The sequence below is a fragment of the Python bivittatus genome, unplaced genomic scaffold (genome assembly GCF_059951505.1).
Source record: "Python bivittatus isolate LINGU-HERP-01145 unplaced genomic scaffold, Pbiv_v1 ctg000840_np1212, whole genome shotgun sequence".
NCBI classification, from domain to species: domain Eukaryota; kingdom Metazoa; phylum Chordata; class Lepidosauria; order Squamata; family Pythonidae; genus Python; species Python bivittatus.
The window spans coordinates 37,431,888-37,450,266 of NW_028277113.1; the positions used below are offsets into that span (position 1 = coordinate 37,431,888).

The following is an 18,379-nucleotide window of genomic DNA, read 5'->3' on the forward strand; positions in this document are numbered from 1 at the left end:
AAAAAGGGGGCTCCTTTTAGGAGGTACAGACCAGTTTTGTGAGGGTGTTCACATCTTATCACCTTTTCTACTTCCAAGCCAAAGCATGTCCCTATTGAAAAGGAAACTAGTTGGTTTTTTCAATCTCCATTCTCATTACCTAGGAAAGTATCAGAAGTCTGAACATCCATGCATAATTTTCTTGTTATAAAACACTCTGAAATCTCTCCTTCTATAAATAGTGCTGTATTCACACTGGAGAATAGAAGCAAGTGCCTTGTTTTTGATGCTGTTCACTTCTCAATATCGAGAGGTTTAATCCATATGTCAGTTCTTTCTAAGTACGAAAAATGAAAGTGTGTTAGCTATTTTGAATATGATAGTTATGTACCTGTTTAAAATCTGATAGTACTATTGCCTGGTCCTAAATTAAATCTAAATTATTCCATGCAGATTCAGATTAGCACCGTCTTGCCTGGCTCATTCCTCCTGTCCCTATTTTTTGAACAATGGAGTAATTAAATAATATTAAAACTGTGTGGTCAGTATTTGAACAGCAGAGGGGGCTAAAGACTTGCTTAATCAGTTCATGGAAGTTTTGCCACTTGCAAATTTCTTAAATGAGATCTAGAAGGGGTTTTCAGTAACTTCACTTCAAATAATTGATTATATCAGTATCAGTGATACTTGAGAAGCACAGACATAAGCTAAGTTATCAATAAAATAAGTGGGGAGAATAGGCTTCTGTAATGGATGGAATAATTTAATATCACTCTGAATGGTTCACAAATACCTTAGAAGAATATTTCTTAAAGAGGGTCCACAAAATCAAAGTTATTTGTGAGATATTGAACTTTTTGCAAAAATTTAAAACAATGTCACTCTTCTGATTATTTTTTATTTGGAAAATAGGGTTTTCCATGAAAAATATTTATGTTAATATCTAATGGGTTTAATATTGTTATTTTTACATGATTCAATAAATAAATATTGTATGAATGTGCCAATTTTAATTTTAATACAGTAAATATTGATAAAAATAACTCATACAAACTCCATTATTTTTAAAAGGAGGAAGGGATTCTGAAAGCAAAGCGTTCAAGAAATACTGCCTTAGAAGAAGGAAATACTGTTATTGTTTCTTATTTGTGTAATCCTAAGTATTTGGTCCCAAATATAACAGCTTTCTAAATCTTAGGTGATGAAACTATGCATTCATGTTTTCTAGTGGACAGTCAAATATGCCTCATTAAAATCCTGAACATCTTCATGTTATCCTTTGGTGGATTTTTATTAGGACCACACATCTTTTTCAGATTAATCCCAAATTGAAGTGGCCTTCTTTGAAGAAATTCAGTATAAATTGTCCAAAGTGATGTGGTGTTCAGTCAAGCAGCAGAGTATGTACAGTACTTTACAAAAATTATACATTTTCCTCCCAACATTTCCACATAAGGAAATGTCAGAGAAGAAGGTACTGATTTCTAACTGTCAAGTGTATATTCTGGTCAGAACGTGACTTCACCATAGCTCTTTCTCTTTAATTACTACTTAATGTATGGGATTTTCTCTCTCTTTGGAGAGATGTAGAAGAAATAGCATAGCAATTAGTGACAATAAAGCAGAAGACAAGCAGATTATCAAATTTAGCTTTTGATCATTGTAAGTTTGTAATTCCTACACCTGTCCTAAATACTTCAAGTTACTTTGTTAAGATTCCCTTTTGATATATGCCATTTCATATCAACTGCCTGCAAAAATCATAGTGGATTTTTTTAAAAACAATGTTCCAAATTTATAGACTTAGAAAAAGCTTTTCCAGTTACACACCAGAAATTTGACAAGCTTCATTTGCTTGCAGATTTGAACCTGTTACTTGAAAAAGCATAGAAGACAGTATTCTTGATTTCTTCTTGGGATGGTAGGAAAATATAAAGCTTTGAATTTTTTGAAATCAAAGCAAAGTAGAGCAGAGTTCACTGAAATTATCCAAGCCAGACTTCATTATCCTAATTCTTATTGCTTAATGCATGGAAATCTGAACAAGACACATCCTAACCAAATCCTACTGCTTATCTTGTAATCTTGTAATACCTATAAATTCCTGCATACCGAAAGGAATATCTTTCTTTGACAACTTGTGAAATGTTCTGCAGCAATGAACATGAATCTTCCTCAACAGGTTTGTCAGCTGTTCCTAACTAACATGGTCAAGCAGCCATCCTCCCCATATTGGAATATTCTTCTCAGTATATTATTCAATTCATTTAGATTTTCCGTAAATAAACTTGTTTTATTTTTCCCCCTATTTTCCTCTTCTGGCTGATGTTAACAGAACAATATTAAGGACTATTGTGCCATAGTTATGTGTTTGTGGATTTCTGTTAAATATTGTTCTGGATAAAAGCCAGGTGTTACAGGCTGACTTTTACACTATAGATTTGCATGTTGGCCTGGTTTTATAGTAACATTTTTGGGTTTTGGCTTAGCATGATGTGTGTACTGACCTATTATGGATTAGCCTAGTGTGAATCGGACTGGCTAGTTCAGAGACTAAGGTTTTGAAAATTATGGGAGTAAATCCTGACCCTCTCAACTCTTGTGTTTTTAGGCTGTCTCACCTGACCTTCAAGGCCTGGCCACAGTTCCTTTCTTAATCACTTTGGTCATCTAAATTTGTTTCTTAATGTAAAGGACACAATACTAAGCCATTAGCCTTTTTCTGCTAAATGTTAGTACTATGTGCCAAATAAGTGAAGGAATTGAATTTCTTCTACTGATAAGTATTACATGTATTTAATGGAACAGTCTTATTTGCTTGTATAGCCCAATCCAAAATGTATGTTTGCTTTTAGGGAAGAAGATGACATTAACGATGTGGCTTCTATGGCTGGTGTTAACTTGAATGAAGAGCACGCGTGCATATTGGCATCCAGTTCTGAAGCAGTCAGCTCTGTTAGGTGCCCTTGTCCAGAGAAACTCCTCCTCTCTTCAGAGGAGCTGCAAAAGATGATCTTAAAAAAAGGTGAGAAGTTGGAAGAATAATTTAAGGCACGTGCAGCTCTTTGCTTGAAGAAGAAACACATTTTTTTTTTCAAAGTAAAGCTGCCCAATTTAAGCAGTAAACTGATGGCATATCACTGCCAAAATGGATATAAGGGAACCCATTTATGCTCCAACATTCATCTTAGAAACAAATGGCCTATATTTGAAGTTACCTTCACCAAAGTTTTATTTCATGCTACTTTTTAGGGCCATTGCACGGGCATTGCATGAGTTATTTTGTTGAGGCCAACATGAGCAGAATTGCAAGAGAACATTTCTGAATAGATTCTGAATGAAAATGTATGAGACAAGCAATGGAGAAAAATCTACCAGTACTGTTTTACCCATTTGCTCAGGAAATTGACACATTTGCAAGCAAGTACTAAACCTTTTGAGCTTTTTATGTCTGTCGTGCATGGTTTTCTCAAAAGAAGTAAAGGTTGCATTAAAGACCTTGTGATGATAAATGTTTATGATTTTCCCTTCAACTATTTAAGTCCTTAGTCCAAAAACTCATGATTGCCAAGACCAGCTCATGTGCTAACAGAGGTATTAGTACTGTATGCTTTTAGTGGCAGTTAGAAAAGAGGTTACATGTCCTGACCCAAATAGGATGAACTAAGAAACTTTGTTCATTGTCTTGGTAATACAGCTCTCCTGAAAATACCTTGGAAGTTACTTTTTGCTGCATCCTTACTTTATTTTTAAGTTTATTTACTTAAGAAATTCATCTATTTGAAAACAAATTTCTATGATGGTACTAAAAATTATGTTAAGAGGATCAGACACAAGCTTAAATCCATGGTTAACTTGATTCCAGAATCAGACTTCATGTCAAGAGTGCTAATTTAGACCCTTCTTGATGACTGTTCAAATATTCAGTTCAGAGATTTGATTGAAAGAGTATTCTGTTAAATCTGCAAATTAAATTGGAAAGTGCCAAATTGGAATTGTAAAATAGGATTCCTCTGAATCACTTTGGATTTAAATGCTTCAATAGAAGAGAATTTAAGTGCCTCCAGAAAATCAAAGACCTAAAAATAGAAGATGAAATTATGGTTTCATTTGATGTCACTCTTTATGTCAATAGATCCAGAACTAGCGAAAGAATCCATGGCAGTAGTACTGTACAACATACCTGGCCTAGCCAAATATACTAAGATCAAAATACCCAGAAACATGGACCTCATCAACCTCTGCCTCACTACCTACTTTCGGTTTGATGGACAATTATACCAACAAATCAGAGGAACACCCATGGGATCACCGCTCTTAGGACTCAAAGCAGAGACTGTAATGCAGCATCTAGAAACTATAGCACTCCCACACATAAAAACAAGTAGGGATCCAGTATGTAGATGATACCTTTTGTCATGATAAAAAAGGAATAACACATGAAACAATCAGCAACAACTTCAAAGGAATAAAATTCACAAGGGAAGAATAAAACAACACACTACCCTTCCTGGATATCCTCATCAGCAGAGGAAACAACAGCAAATTAGAAACGCAAGTCTATCGAAAAGCAACCCACATTAACCAAATGCTCCATTACCAAAGTAACAACTAACCTCCCACAAGAGGAACTAACTCTGTAAGAATATTATTCAAATGAGTATAAACACACTGCAGCAACCCAGAACACCAGAAGAAGGAAACAGACTGCCTATACAATATCTTCCAACAAAATGGATGTCCACACAACTTTATCAAAAAGTACCCGATCATTGCCAACTCACTACAGCACAACCAACATAAGCTATGAAAAGGATGACACTGTCATACATCAAAAAACAACCAAGAGACTATTATAACCACATGGCATCACTGCAGCACACAAACTAACTAAAGCTCTCCAAAACATCTTAAGTAAATCAAAAGACCCAGTAGCCCAAGAAGAAAACACACGAGTCATCTATAACATACAGTAGAAGGACTGTAACAGCCACTATGTAGGACGGATAGGCAGAAGACTAGCAGAGGGCACCCATGAACACCAACTAGCAGTCAGAAGACCAATGAAAACTCATAAATCTCACAGCACATGGACAGACTCAACCTTAGTTTCAACTGGGAAAATGTGAGCATCCTAGACCAAGCTAAATCCAAAAAATGCGAGGGAATTCCTGGAAGCTTGGCACGCAGACACATCAGCCATCAATAGACACACAGAAATAAACCACATTTACATTCAAAAGAGACAATAAGAAACTAAGAAGGAAACAAAAAGACCAGAATACATTATCTTCAGCAGCCAACACCCAGATAAGCGGAGATTAACAGACAATCAAGCAGAAAATAGTACCCTAATCAAGGAACTACCAAGGAGAAAACCACATCCCCACCAACATTAGCAGGGCAAGCTACTGTATATAAACAGGGAGCAAACCCCACACTCACCCGTACTGATGAGGTTACCTAGTTGGGTAATTAAATGTCTGCAGGCAAACAACCAAGCTCAGAGAGCACCAAGGGCTCCACAGTATTTAGATGCTTTTGGGCATGTACAGAAATGGCTTTGGAAATCCAATTTGAACTGATTTTCCAAATTAAAAGAACAATTCTGATTTGATTTTCCTGATTTTCATGGACGTATCAACTAGAATTATCTGATCGCAGTTTCTTTTGATTTGGAAGTAGTTAATGTGTGCTGCTGCTCTTCTAAATAGTGTTGCTTCTGAGGGACTTAACAATGAACATAACTGTTCATAACTGTTGTGCCTTTTCTACAGAAAAAGACGAGAGGTATCTAGAGTCAGGGCTCTTTGGTTGTCTTAGATTGGTTTGCTCCTTTCTTTACTTAAATGTCTAGAAGAGCTACAGTAATCCTAGTGAGTCTACAAGAACTGCAACATGTACAGGTAGTTCAAGGTAATCAAACAACAATATAAGATCACAGAAACTTTTTCCAACAATAACAGCAATCCAGGATACTATAGAAACATGGAAAGCACTCTTCTTGGCCTTCATTGCATCCTTCTAGCTTCCTGGAGAGTAAACCTTGTATTTCTGTATTCTGGTTCTGAGGAAAGTGAGATGCTGTATTTGGGTGAGTTTTGCTTCCAAAGATTTAGGAATGATATGCAGAACACCTAGTCTGGGGCATGCAAATTGACTATCCATGTTTTAAACAAATCCAAGTTCTTTCTTTGATTACCAGAGCTCAGCATCTGAGTTACCAGAGTGAAGCTACTTTGCATTGGCAAAATTTCTGCCTAAACCTGGCATTTATTGGTTGATAACACATCCCAACAATTTAATATATAAAACAAGGTGACTGTTTAGTTTTAAACAGTGGTTTTTCTTGTTCTACTCTTCCCATAGAAGCCAGGAGCTGCATGCATCTATTTTAAGAGCACATTTTACTCCTGGCATAAAATAAGATGCCTTTTCTACATCAGTACAGTTGGTATTTTCAGTTATGACACCTCTGAGGAAGAGAGTACAGATGCAAGAAAACGCCTTTGGGTGTGTGTTTTGAAGTCGTTTGCTTCTGTAGCACTGAATTGCCCTGGTACTCATAGTACTTTCCTAAGCCTGTGCTGATGGAGGTCAGTTGTCAACCAGACAAAGAACCCTGAATTAATATATGTGCAACTTAAGGGCATTGCAGAGGTGATGCTTCCTCTTAGTACAATGTTCAGGCAGTTTCACTTGAAACAAACAGCATTCTTGTTGCTCTTGTGAACGTTAGTAGAGGGAGTAAGGACAGTGGCAGTGCAGGAAAGGCAAATTCCAGACAAGCTGCAGTTATGATAGAAATGGAAAGAGAATGCTTTGGGGTCTGAATTGAGTGGGCTGTCCTGCAAGTTATTCTTTAAGGAGGGTGGGTCAAGGTGCCATATGTTGTTTTGGTTGGGGCACAAATGGTACAGGTATGAACATGCCTGGAATATGATGCAAAAGATATTTCTGTTCATTAACATGTCAGGACTTAATAAGTACAGTGTCAAACAGGGCAAAAACTAATTCTCTATTTTTAATTACTGAAATTAACAGAATATGGCATGAACTTCTACAGCTACTACTTCTCCCCTTCTCCAAACCAGAAGGCCTGATTTCTGCATTCCTATTAACTTTATCCTATAAATGACCTTGCAAGGAGAGTGATTCTAGAGGCTAAGTGAAACAATGTCTATTTTCTGAAGCTGTAGGCTAGGTTTTATTAATGTAATGTCTAAGATCTTTGAAGTTGTGACTTTACCAGGAAAATCACAATCTCCCAAACCTTTATTCATAATGGGTATGACTTCCAGGGGGAACAGAATGCCTGCTGTGCTAATTATTTCAATTATCAGCTAGTACTAAAATACGTAATGGATTTTCTCTGCCTCAACAGGTAAAAGGCATGACATTATGGAAGTTAATTCTGATGTTCTGAACTTGATCTCCCATGCTACACAGGAGAGATTAAGAGGGCTTCTAGAAAAACTAACTTTAATTGCTCAACATCGTATGAGGACCTATAAGGTAAAAATAATGTTTGCCAAGCTTCAGTTTGTCTTTTTAAAATAACGGGTACCCTGGGATGGTTCATCTTGATGTACCTTGAAGAATTTACTGCTTTTATGCTCACAGGATCTTGGTCATATACACTGAGAAAGAGCAAAAGCTTTCTAGCCATCTGCAGAGTGCTGATTCCTTTGCTTTATTTGCACCTATAGGGAGAGGAAAGTGCAGACTAAACCATAGTAATGGCTGAAGATGGGATGTTTTGCTTGGATAAGGTCTGGCAATACAGAAACTGGGCATAGTCATAAGGGAGTTTAAATATGTAAACAGGTTCCTTCCACTGTGATCAGTTAAAGCATCCATTTTTGTTTAAGTATGTAGGGGCTTCATAGAGTTGTTTGGGACTTTTTGATTAAGATAGGGGTAGGCAACCTGCAACCTTCAGAGTCCACTGGGGCTGGGTGGCCAATAAATTTAAATAAATAATAATAACCCTTCATCTAATTTTAAATCTCTTTTGCAAATGTATTATGTATATTTAAATGGGCTGTGGGACACTCATGATTAATCAGTGGTTAGCTCCATAGCCTTTCCCTAAAGAGTTCACGTCTGCTTTTTGACATTTGACTTGTTTTGAAAGTAGACACCTGAAACCGTGTGTTTTGGCATGTTTGGGTATAAGAAAGCCTACCATCACAAGAATGCTTTTTCAGAAAAACCTCAGCATTAATGTAAACTTCACCAGAAAACAATTGGGGGGGGGGGTTAGCTACAGCTGCCTTTATTTAAAAATTCCATGAGCCCAGTTGTATGGCAGTTAAAACAGTGAGACTGCAGAACGGCTTTTGAAGTTTCTGCCGGGTATTTTCCCCTGAATGGCTACTTGCAAATGAAAGACAAGTTATATTCAGGTGCCACAAAGGGATATGCAAGTGAATCAGAAATTGAATTCAGTGTGAGTAAAGGGCCCCTGTACTTTAAATGCTTGCACAGAGCAAACATGTTAGCTTTTCAGTGACTTATCAAATATGTAGGTATTTATCTCTAGAAGGTTCTTGTTTTATATGGTAAACAAAATACTGTATACTATGCTGTTTTGTAATTAAACGGATTCTTATGTTGAAGTCAGAAATTTGTTTTCTGCAATAAATTAGGCATTTGCTCTTTCTCTTTAAGGGGAGTGACAAGTATATTTTATCTAATGATACACGGGCTCAGCTTCAGTTTCTTGAACAATTGGATCAGGTTGAGAAACGGAGGAGGGATGAAGAAGAAAAAGAAAAGTTGCTCCGAGCAGCCAAGGTGAGAGAATTCAGAAGGCACGGAATTGCAGCAGAAATCTTTTTTTCTGTTTGTTTTCTTTGTTGGGATTTTTTTTCTCTTTATCTGTCTATATTAAAGCAAATAATTTTAAAAGGTTGCAGCCAAAAGAATGATATGACTATTCTGTGTAGTAGATGCCAATAACTAAGCAGTTAGAAAACTTGTTCCCCCCTCCCCTGTCGCCAAGTAGAGGTGATTTCTGGAGCTTTCCATCTGTTCAGAGCCCTGGGGATCCCCATGGAAGAAGGTGGAATCTCCTTAAGACTTCCTGATTAATGGAAAGGATAAACTATACAAGAGAACTAAAGTTAACCTCCCCCCAAATAGGCAAGAACATGTAAATAAGATGGGGAAAAAATCCCAGGAATTAGACAAATTAATATTAAAGCAAACTATGGCAAGAAAATAGCCGATAGAGTGCTTGTTCTAAGTGCTGGAAGCGTTGGACAGAAGTTTGATGGTGAATGCAACTAATGGTACTGAGAGGCCTAAGTTGAAATTAACAACTTCCAATTAGCAAACGGTGCGTTCCCTCTGCACAGGATCATGGTCTTGTCCCCTTTCCATAAAATAGGTCAGTTTTATTCCCATCTTACAGGTGTCACGGGCTTAACTGGCCTGTAGCCAGTTTTTGCAGACTTACTAAGAGCATCTGCTGGCTGATCGTCTATATTGACCTTGTGGCAGACACGTTTTAACCGATTATCATAGCCCGTATAAATGGCTCTATTTTTAAATCTACCTCATTCTGAAATAAGGGAGTTTAAAATTAGGCCCCCTAAGGCGGTCTGCTGTATTATTCCAGCAAAACATGGGGTTAGAGCATTCTTTTTTTCCTTCTGCCTTTCTTTTTCTTTTCTCTCCCCAAGTGTCTGCTCCTGACATGAACATCATCATGCCTACGCTGGACCTGACTGACAATGTTAGCATCATTTTTAGTTCAAGCTTCCTCTGGGCTAGAAGGAAGGCGACCGTCCCCGATGAAGGGACGTTTGGGCATGGGGGCGGGGGGGGGGGAATCAAGCCAGGCCGGCTTGCGGCATCAAGCCCCTAGAGCTAAGATTTCCAATCAGAACAGAAAATGGTAGCTGATTAAATATTTAAAGATAATGTTTGTATTTTGGGTAACTTCCATTAAATTTCTTTCTCTGCCTCTCTCTCCTTTTTTAATAGAGCCGTTGCAATAAAGAAGATCCAGAGCAGCTGCGTTTAAAGCAGAAAGCAAAAGAGGTACGACTTTCAAGTTACCACGTTTGGCTTCCTGTTAGGAGGAGAGGTTGGGAGCCCTCCCCTGGCAATTAGGTCAGGGTTTATTTTGCTGTTGCATACCATTTGTGGAGGCCTTGGGGAAGGACAGGAACTGCTGCAGGCAAGGACGATGCTTCAAATGAGGCCAGTGAATTATGAGCTCTTAACACTTTATTTTCATAGTTCACAAAGAACTATTTCTAGGCAGATCTCCACTACAGCACTGTGCTGGATAGGAATATAATGTGGGATTAGGAGGGGAAAAAAAGACACTTTAAGATTTAGCATCTGGGACTGTACAATAGCCTACATTTTTCCAGGGTAATTGTTCGTTTTGTAAATCTGATACTGCTTATAATTCTTTGGCTGGGAGGTGGTACTGGGATTTAGTTTTAAATGGAAAACGCCTCTGGCTTTTAATTTTCTGGGCCCAGCAGTTTTCTGTTCTGGAATGGAGCCCTTGTTTCACACAGTTCATGTTTAGCTGCAGGGGTTTTAGTTTATAGCTTAGACTGGTTAAGCTGTTACTCCCAGAGGCCTCTGCATAGCAACTGCAGAAATCAACAAATAAGTTCATTTATGTCTGCTGCAGCCTCCTCTCAGTAGCTGACTTTTTACATTTCCCAATATCCATTTCCTGACTTTTTTAGCCGGAGAGAAAAAAGCTCCACTAATTGGAGCTTATTTTAATTGAGCCTTAATATTGGATCTCGCTGGAGTTGCCCCCAGAGCTACTGGGAACAGAATTAAATGAAAATACCTAAGGTTGAAAACTGTGTGAGTGAGAATTTTTTTTAACTTGACCTACAGATTCTTTTCCCCCACTGAATAAATCAAGCCTGTTCACATTTCTGATTAAGGATCTGACAGCAGACAATAATAAAGACAATTGAGGTGTGAGATGTGTGATGCGGAGCTTAAGAAATTGGTTTCTATAGTTACTTGACTGATTCCATGCCATTTTTTAAAGGATCTTTGTAGTAAATGAGTGATTTTTCTGAGCAACCTTTTTCTTAACTGTGCCTCTTGAACTATGAAATTTGTTGTTGCTTAACATTGCTACGGTTGGCTTCTAGATGCCAATAGTAGCAGCAGTGGGTTATTTATGAATGCTTTAAAAGCCCTTATTGCTTGGATTAATGTAAGAGGTGAGGCAAAATAAATAGCAATCCAGTAAAATGGTCTGAAAATCAATGCACCAGTTTCCAACCAAGGCAAAGAACTGCTCCGAGAGGAGAAGTAAAGGTGCATGCCATTCTTTCAGATGGGCTTTGGTGTCAAAAGGGCCGTTCCAGCTGCCTCCTTTAACAAAAGCAACTTACACTTTGGGTCTAATTGGTCTCCTGCAAAACGTTCTGTGGCTCCAACACTTTACATTTTCCCTGTGAACGAGCAAATCTAGCACGAGCATTCTAAGGGATGGTTTGTGGAAGTCTGCTGGAAGTCTGTGGGCTGGAATTACAAGGTAATGTAGGGTGTTCCAGGAAAAAAACCACACACACAGTGTTCTCAAGCCAGATCATGCCACCATAGAATATATGCATATTCAATATAATTGAAACTGTTTACACACTTGCTCATAATTGTCCCTCTTAAGAATATTGCTGTCAGTGTACCTGACATACATTTTCTTACAGTAAACTTTATATGATAAGGTGGTGTGATGAGCATTGCTGAACCAGTGTGTATTTCTATGTACCAAAATACACGTTCCTACCTTTAGGAGTTTACAGTCTAGAATCCAATATAAGGGGAATCAGAAGGGCAGGCATGGGGAATACATGGATGCATCATGTACTTACATCTAAGCACCTGTAGCAATCGGGACATAAGGACTAGGCGGTGATCGAAGGCTAGAGTGGGGAACTCGGCATAGAGCAGGTCATTCTAACTGAGTTAGAAAATAACATCCTGCTGAAGAGGATTGTGGAATATTTGAAGAAAGAAAATGATCCTGTACTGCCGGATACTGCTTATATGGTTAATAAAATGCACAGAAGCCAGATGGCACCAGTGTAGCACCCCTCTCCTCCAGGATAAAAATGCTGAAATGTCATGAGATACCATATGAGAAAAGTGACAGGCTCCAAGATTTTGATATTATGGAGGATGTTTAAGGCTAGAAAAGATAGCTGTCCCCTAATATATGCTGTTATCTACATTAAGACTGCAGCAGCATCCTCCAAATTATTCCAGTAGTGTATTCATAGGCAGGATTATTAGGGAGCAATAACTGAATAGACTATCACATCCCTACCCAGGAAATAGGTCCAAGTCAATGTTCATATCAATTCCATTAGCTGAGTCAGTGTGCTATTAGTGGTTAAGGTACATGGAGAGCTGTCATTCAAATATGTCTTGATTACAGGTAGTCCTCAAATTACGACCACAATTGGACCGGAATTTCTGTTGCTAAGCGATGCGGTTGTAAAGCGAGACATCACATGACCGCATCGCTTAGTGATGGCAAACCCAGCACTCCCCATTGCAGTCATTCTCCCCCCCCACCTATCTCCCCCCCATCTCTGCCTTTTTGGCTGCCCTGCGCCCTACCTTGTGGGGCAGCAAGCAGCCCCAGAACCGCTGTGCACAAGTTCCAGGGAAGAAAGCCTCACATGGCCAGCAGCTGCCTTGTGAAGGGCCAGGCTGGGCACGCCTTGTTAGCGGGAAGAAGAAGATGACAGGTCATCTGGGGTGGCAGAGCGCAGGGTGGCAGGAGGCCAAAGTACATAGATAAGAGGAGATAGGCAGGTGTGGAGAGTTGAAGCACCACTGCAGTTGTAAGCACCCAAATTTTGATCATGTGACCGTGGGAGGCACTGCAATGGGCATAACTTTGGGGACCAATCGTAAGTCCCCTTCATTCAGTACCACCGTAACTTTGAAGGGTTGCTGAACGAATGGTCATAAGTCGAGGACTACCTGTATGGTGCTCACTGTGTGACTTTGAGCTAGTCACTTCATAAACTTAATTGCTTGGGTAAGATAACAAGTGACTGCTGCAGGTCATTTGAGCTCACCAAGGAAAGCTGGGTGTAAACAGTTGTAATAGTAGTAATAGTTGTGCTATTTCCTTAAGTAGAAAACTAGGTAGATCACTCATAGAATAAAAAGTCCCAGTAAGCTGGTGCAGAGAAAAAAAATGGACAGGATTTAATTTTTTTTGTCTTTTATTATGCTTGACAGTGAAACACTATTTTGGGTGGCGGTGGACTCTCCTTTGCTGAAAATATTTAAACAGAAGCTGGATGGCCGTTTATTGAGGATACTGTAGTAATCAATTCCAAGGTCCCTTCCAACCTTTCCATTCTGTGATTCTAGATAACAAAGGATAAACAGCCAGGTGATCCCCAGCATTGCTTTTGCAACTCTGAAAGCATCACTGTTTGTAAAGCCCAGTCTTCTAGCTCAGTTTTTTGCATGAAGGAGGGAGTTTAAAGGACAATATAAATGCCTTCATTCTGGCAGACGTTTAACTCTTCCTCCATGGGCTGATTTTTCTCTTTGAGGGTTTTAAAGTGCAGTATAAGTATCTTTAGTCTCTTTCAGATGACTCAAGAAATCCATTTTCCATTTATTTATTTATTTATTTATTTATTATATATATATTTATCATATATATATATATATATATATATTTAATTTATTTATTTATCATATATATATATATATATTTAATTTATTTATTTATCATAAATATATATATATATATATATATATATATATATATATCCTCCTTGTCCCCGACTGCAGAAAAAGGTCAAAAATATTGGTCCCGCCCACACTTGTGATGTTACCAACCATGTCTCTTGTTACAAAAGTACAATGCCTGGCTAGAAAGAAATCCCATTCCTAGCTCTTAAAGGCTGTTCCTATGGTATTCATTATGGGCAAATATTTTTCTCCTGACCTAGCTGGGAAAGCGGTCTTAACATGGCAAAAGACATTGGTGAAGCGCTTGCAATGAGGGATTTCAATTTGCTTCATGCAGGCTAGGTTTACAGAATGTAATCTATATAGTCTTTCTCAACTGAATACTTCCAGATATGTTGGAAGATAACTCAGAATTCCCAGACAGAATTGCTAGAGGGGATTCTAATAGGGAATTGTGACAGTTGTATTCCCTGTACACCTGAAGGACACCAGATTAGGGAAGGCTGAATCAAGGCACTATTTCTAGATGCAATTAACTGCTCTAAGACAGAATTATTTAGTGTGGAGCTGACATAAGATAGTGAACATACAATTTCTAGATGCAATTAATTGCTGTAAGACAGAATTATTTAGCATGAAGCAGGCATAAGAGCAATGACCATGGTTTTAATACCAGAAAACTTCAAAATGTAGCTCAAGAGATAAATACAGCTAAACCACCTGGGAGCAGTACTTGCAATAGCACTGAGCTCTGGCTTTGATGTAACTGGAAAGGTGCCTAGAAGGTTCAATATTCACATCTCGCAATTCAAAAGATAAGAATTTTTAAATAAAATAATTTTAGTTATAAGAAAGGTGAAAGTCCAAATTAGTAGGGATCAGATCTCTTTAGGGGATCTGCAAGTTTTGTTTAAAACTTTTGCAATAGGGAATCAGAAAAAAAAAATTATGTCACAAATTAGGAGGATGATTAACTAATCCAAGAGGATGCCAAGATACATAAATACTAAGGTCAAGGAAACTCTATTGATGAAAAAGTTACTTTTAAAAAAAGTAGATACAGATGAACAAGATTTCTGGGAAACTAATACAAATTGACATGAGGAAAGGAATTCGAAGAGGAAATATATTTAGAGACAATATTTTTAAGTGAAATAGGACCAAGAAGGCACTTAGGACCTTTAAACATTTCAGGTATCAAAGGAGATAGGATGATTGAAAGGTCCATCTGTTAATTCTGTTAGTTGTTAATGTCTGGCTTTTATTGCTGCTCTGCCCTTTTGGTTTAAAATATCTTGTGTTTTTATTTACATTTTTAGCCACTTTGGGGATCTCCAATTGGAGGAACATGTGGGATATACATTTTCCAGTATGTTTCTGTCCTGTAAACCATGAACACTTTTTTTTCCCCTGTAAATTGCTTGATATACCATTTTGTTGAGTTCTTTCAGGCTCATCTTAGTAAGCAGACGTACAATATTTCAGTGCTAAGGGAACACTGGTTCCTTTTTTGCCTGTATGCAGAAGATGACTTGCAGAGAATGAGAAGGGAAGGACAGAACCTGGCTGCTTTCTGATGATGGAAAAAGCCACAGCAGAGTTGTCAGGCTTCCCCATCTTTTACCAGCTTTGCCCCCTATGTTTGCTCTAGTGGTTAAGATGATGGACTAGGAGTGGGGAGACCTGGGTTCTAGTCCTGTCTTAGGCATGAAAACCAACTGGGTGTCTTTGGGCCAGCCAGTCTTTTCCAGACCTAGGAAGAAGGCAAGAGCAATCCATTTCCAAAAATTTTGCCAAGGAAACCCTGTGGATTGTTTGTGCAGTCATCAGGAGTCAAGGCTGATTCAAAGGCAACCCTGCCACCCCAAGTAAAACATTAAAATACTTTGGTGAAGCTACAGAATAACATTCCAGAACTGGACCATCATTGTTACATATAATACCTTAGGGCATAGCTTCCCTATTTTACTATATGAAAAAATGATAGTTTTAGTTGTTGCATTTATGAACAACCCTTTGCAGAAATACTTCTTTTAGAAATATCTTCAGTTTTCTGTTACTTTGTTCCTATTTTTCCATGGAAGCTTTTAAAATCAGCTTTCTCAGTGTGGGTATATATTCTCCACATGTGTGGACTTCAACTCCCAGAATTCCCCAATCTGAAACATGCCAAACTTTAGGAAGGTTGTTCTAAATTATCAGCATCCAATCAAATAGGGAAACCAAAAATTCAGTTTTAGAGCACATGCTTTGCAATGTTAATAGTTGGAGCTTCAATACCCATCACTGAAAGCGGAGTTTGGAAAGTTCTCTTTTTAAAATATTGATGGACTGCCACTAGTTAGTTTTGATCTAAAGCTTAAGAATCCTACTAGATTTGGCCATAGACCCATTTAATCAACATCTAGTGACCAACTAGATAGATTTGGGAAATTCCAAAATCTGGATCAGAGGACGACAATTTCATTTCACTATTGCTTCCCAGCAACTGATACATAAGACATGCTGCCCGTGTTTTAATAGATAATATAACTGGTCTGGCCTTCCAGGAACCTGTACATGGAGTTAGATGGACCAGGTTGAACTTGACTGTGTATGAGACAGTTTTCTGCATTTCTAAATCTACAAATTCTCACAGCAGCTCTTAGTTACTGCCATCTGACATAATGATTATGAGATTAGCTTTTTTTAGTGAATTCATATTATGGATGGATGGATTCAAAGAGGGCTCATAACTCCCATAGTTTCCAGAATGTATTTCACAAATGGTTCTGCAAAAAAAAAAAAATCCTACAATGAATAATAACAAATGTGTCAATGGTTTAAGGTAGGCTAGGGCAAGAAACAGACTTCACAGGGATTGCAGGAATGCTACTTTATTAATTTTATTGTTGTTAAGGTTTATTAACAGAAATTTGAATACCTGTCTAAAACCTCCATTGTCCCTTTTTAAGGACAACAAGATCAGGTTGGGGCTGTTCTGAGTCTCTTTCTCACATGTTCTACCTCTCCCGCTTCCTTATCAAGGCCAGAGTTAAATTACTCTTTGACATGGATGTAGAGTTCTAAAGAAGCACAGAAACAGGATGTGTCTCCAAAAGTGTCCTTTGGCAAACACATTAAATTTTGCTAACTAATCTAAGGAATGCCTGCACTTGTGTGCAAGAACCTCTGTATCTCTGTGTCTATGATTGGCATAAACACCTATAATTATTGGGTTTCACCAGTGATTAATTTTCTTTTACTTTTTGTCATGAGTGTTAAGTACATGGATCTTTTATTACTAGAAGGTTCTTAATCTTGTGCACTCCAAGTATGTTTCCTGTTTAGAGTTTATTTCCAATGTCCTCATTGTAACTCAGATTTCTCTTATAACTCCATTTTATTAGTCCACCAAGGAAGTGTGCCTACTTTGATCTTCAGAAGTATGCCCCTTATTTTCTTCCCTCACTTATGAGGAGGCATTGTGTTGTATTGATTTCATAGTTCTATCAGAATGATCAGATGGGTATGGCTGATGATCTTTGTCCTATCGCTTTCAGGGAATGTATCAGATTTTGGAGAGACCAGATGGTGAGATCTTTGAAATGCTACAATTGGGAGCTTTCAAACTTATTTCTCTGACATTTCTGAAGCTTAAGTAAAATATTTCAGAGCCAAAGTTATCTTTGAATCACCAGTGTTTTATGGAGTGGAAAAACTGTACATTAATGATGAGAAATACCTTGTACTTTCTTGTACCTCACCATCAATAGGATAGGCAGCTTAAGCAAAGCATTCGCATTAATCTTCATATTTTGACAAGTAAATTTATAAGTTTGACTTTCCAGAGAATAAGGTTTTTTTAATGGCAGCAGTAGCCAGTTATCAGGAGTTGATGATTAGATATTTGCTTTTCTTTAGGAGAAAATGAATGTGTTTTTAGCTCATCTTTGGATGATGGAAAAATGGTATAGGTTCTCCAAGAAAGAAAGCAATACCTTTATTCAACTCTCCATCAGATGGCACTGGCCTTTCATTTGCTTGAACCAGTTTTCTTAATCTGTGTGGCTCCATACTTTGTCTTGCAAAACAGATACTAAAGCATAACAAATCTTTCCATTGTGCTGTGAACTCTTTAAAAACGTTAATGTGTGTGTTCAATGACATAAAAAAGGATTACTTGCTGAATGTTGATGTTTACTGCTTTTCTTTGAGACCCATTCAGCTAGTTTCCCTATGCATATCCTACACTCCAAGGATCTGCAAGATTCTTCCCATGTTCAGTACCATCAGATTCATACCTTCCTTTATTATATGCACAATTCTCCATTAAGTAGCAACAGATAACTTGTCAGTATCCTGTTCACCCTTATTACCATAGTTACAGTTCCTTCCCACTGTGCTTCTTTCGCATTTAGTCACAGTCTTCACTGGGATAAGCACACTTTGCCCTTGTAGGATTCTCTTTGTTATTTTCTCCAGAGTCTGAGGTTACTTGAAATATTGCCTTTGGGGATGCTCTTCTATTTGCCACAATATGACACATTTATTGCCTTTAAGTTGCAAAATGCTTGTTCCTATATTGGGGCTATTGCAAGAATCTTATTTTCCATCTTAATAGATAATCAATTATTTTCTTCAGCCTCTGCACAGTCCATTGAATCTTTTCAGAATGCAGATAGTGGCAGTCTGAAAA

At 37.9% G+C, this 18,379-nt stretch overlaps 1 protein-coding gene across 1 annotated transcript in view; it reads left to right on the forward strand.

Annotated features, from left to right (window-relative positions):
* Positions 1 to 18,379, forward strand: part of TAF4B (TATA-box binding protein associated factor 4b) — a 70,014-nt gene that overhangs the window by 33,506 nt on the left and 18,129 nt on the right. The window contains exons 10-13 of the mRNA XM_025177720.2: positions 2,835 to 3,004; positions 7,364 to 7,494; positions 8,653 to 8,778; positions 9,973 to 10,029. Coding sequence (XP_025033488.2) covers positions 2,835 to 3,004; positions 7,364 to 7,494; positions 8,653 to 8,778; positions 9,973 to 10,029 — 484 coding nt within the window. The remainder of the gene's footprint in view (positions 1 to 2,834; positions 3,005 to 7,363; positions 7,495 to 8,652; positions 8,779 to 9,972; positions 10,030 to 18,379) is intronic.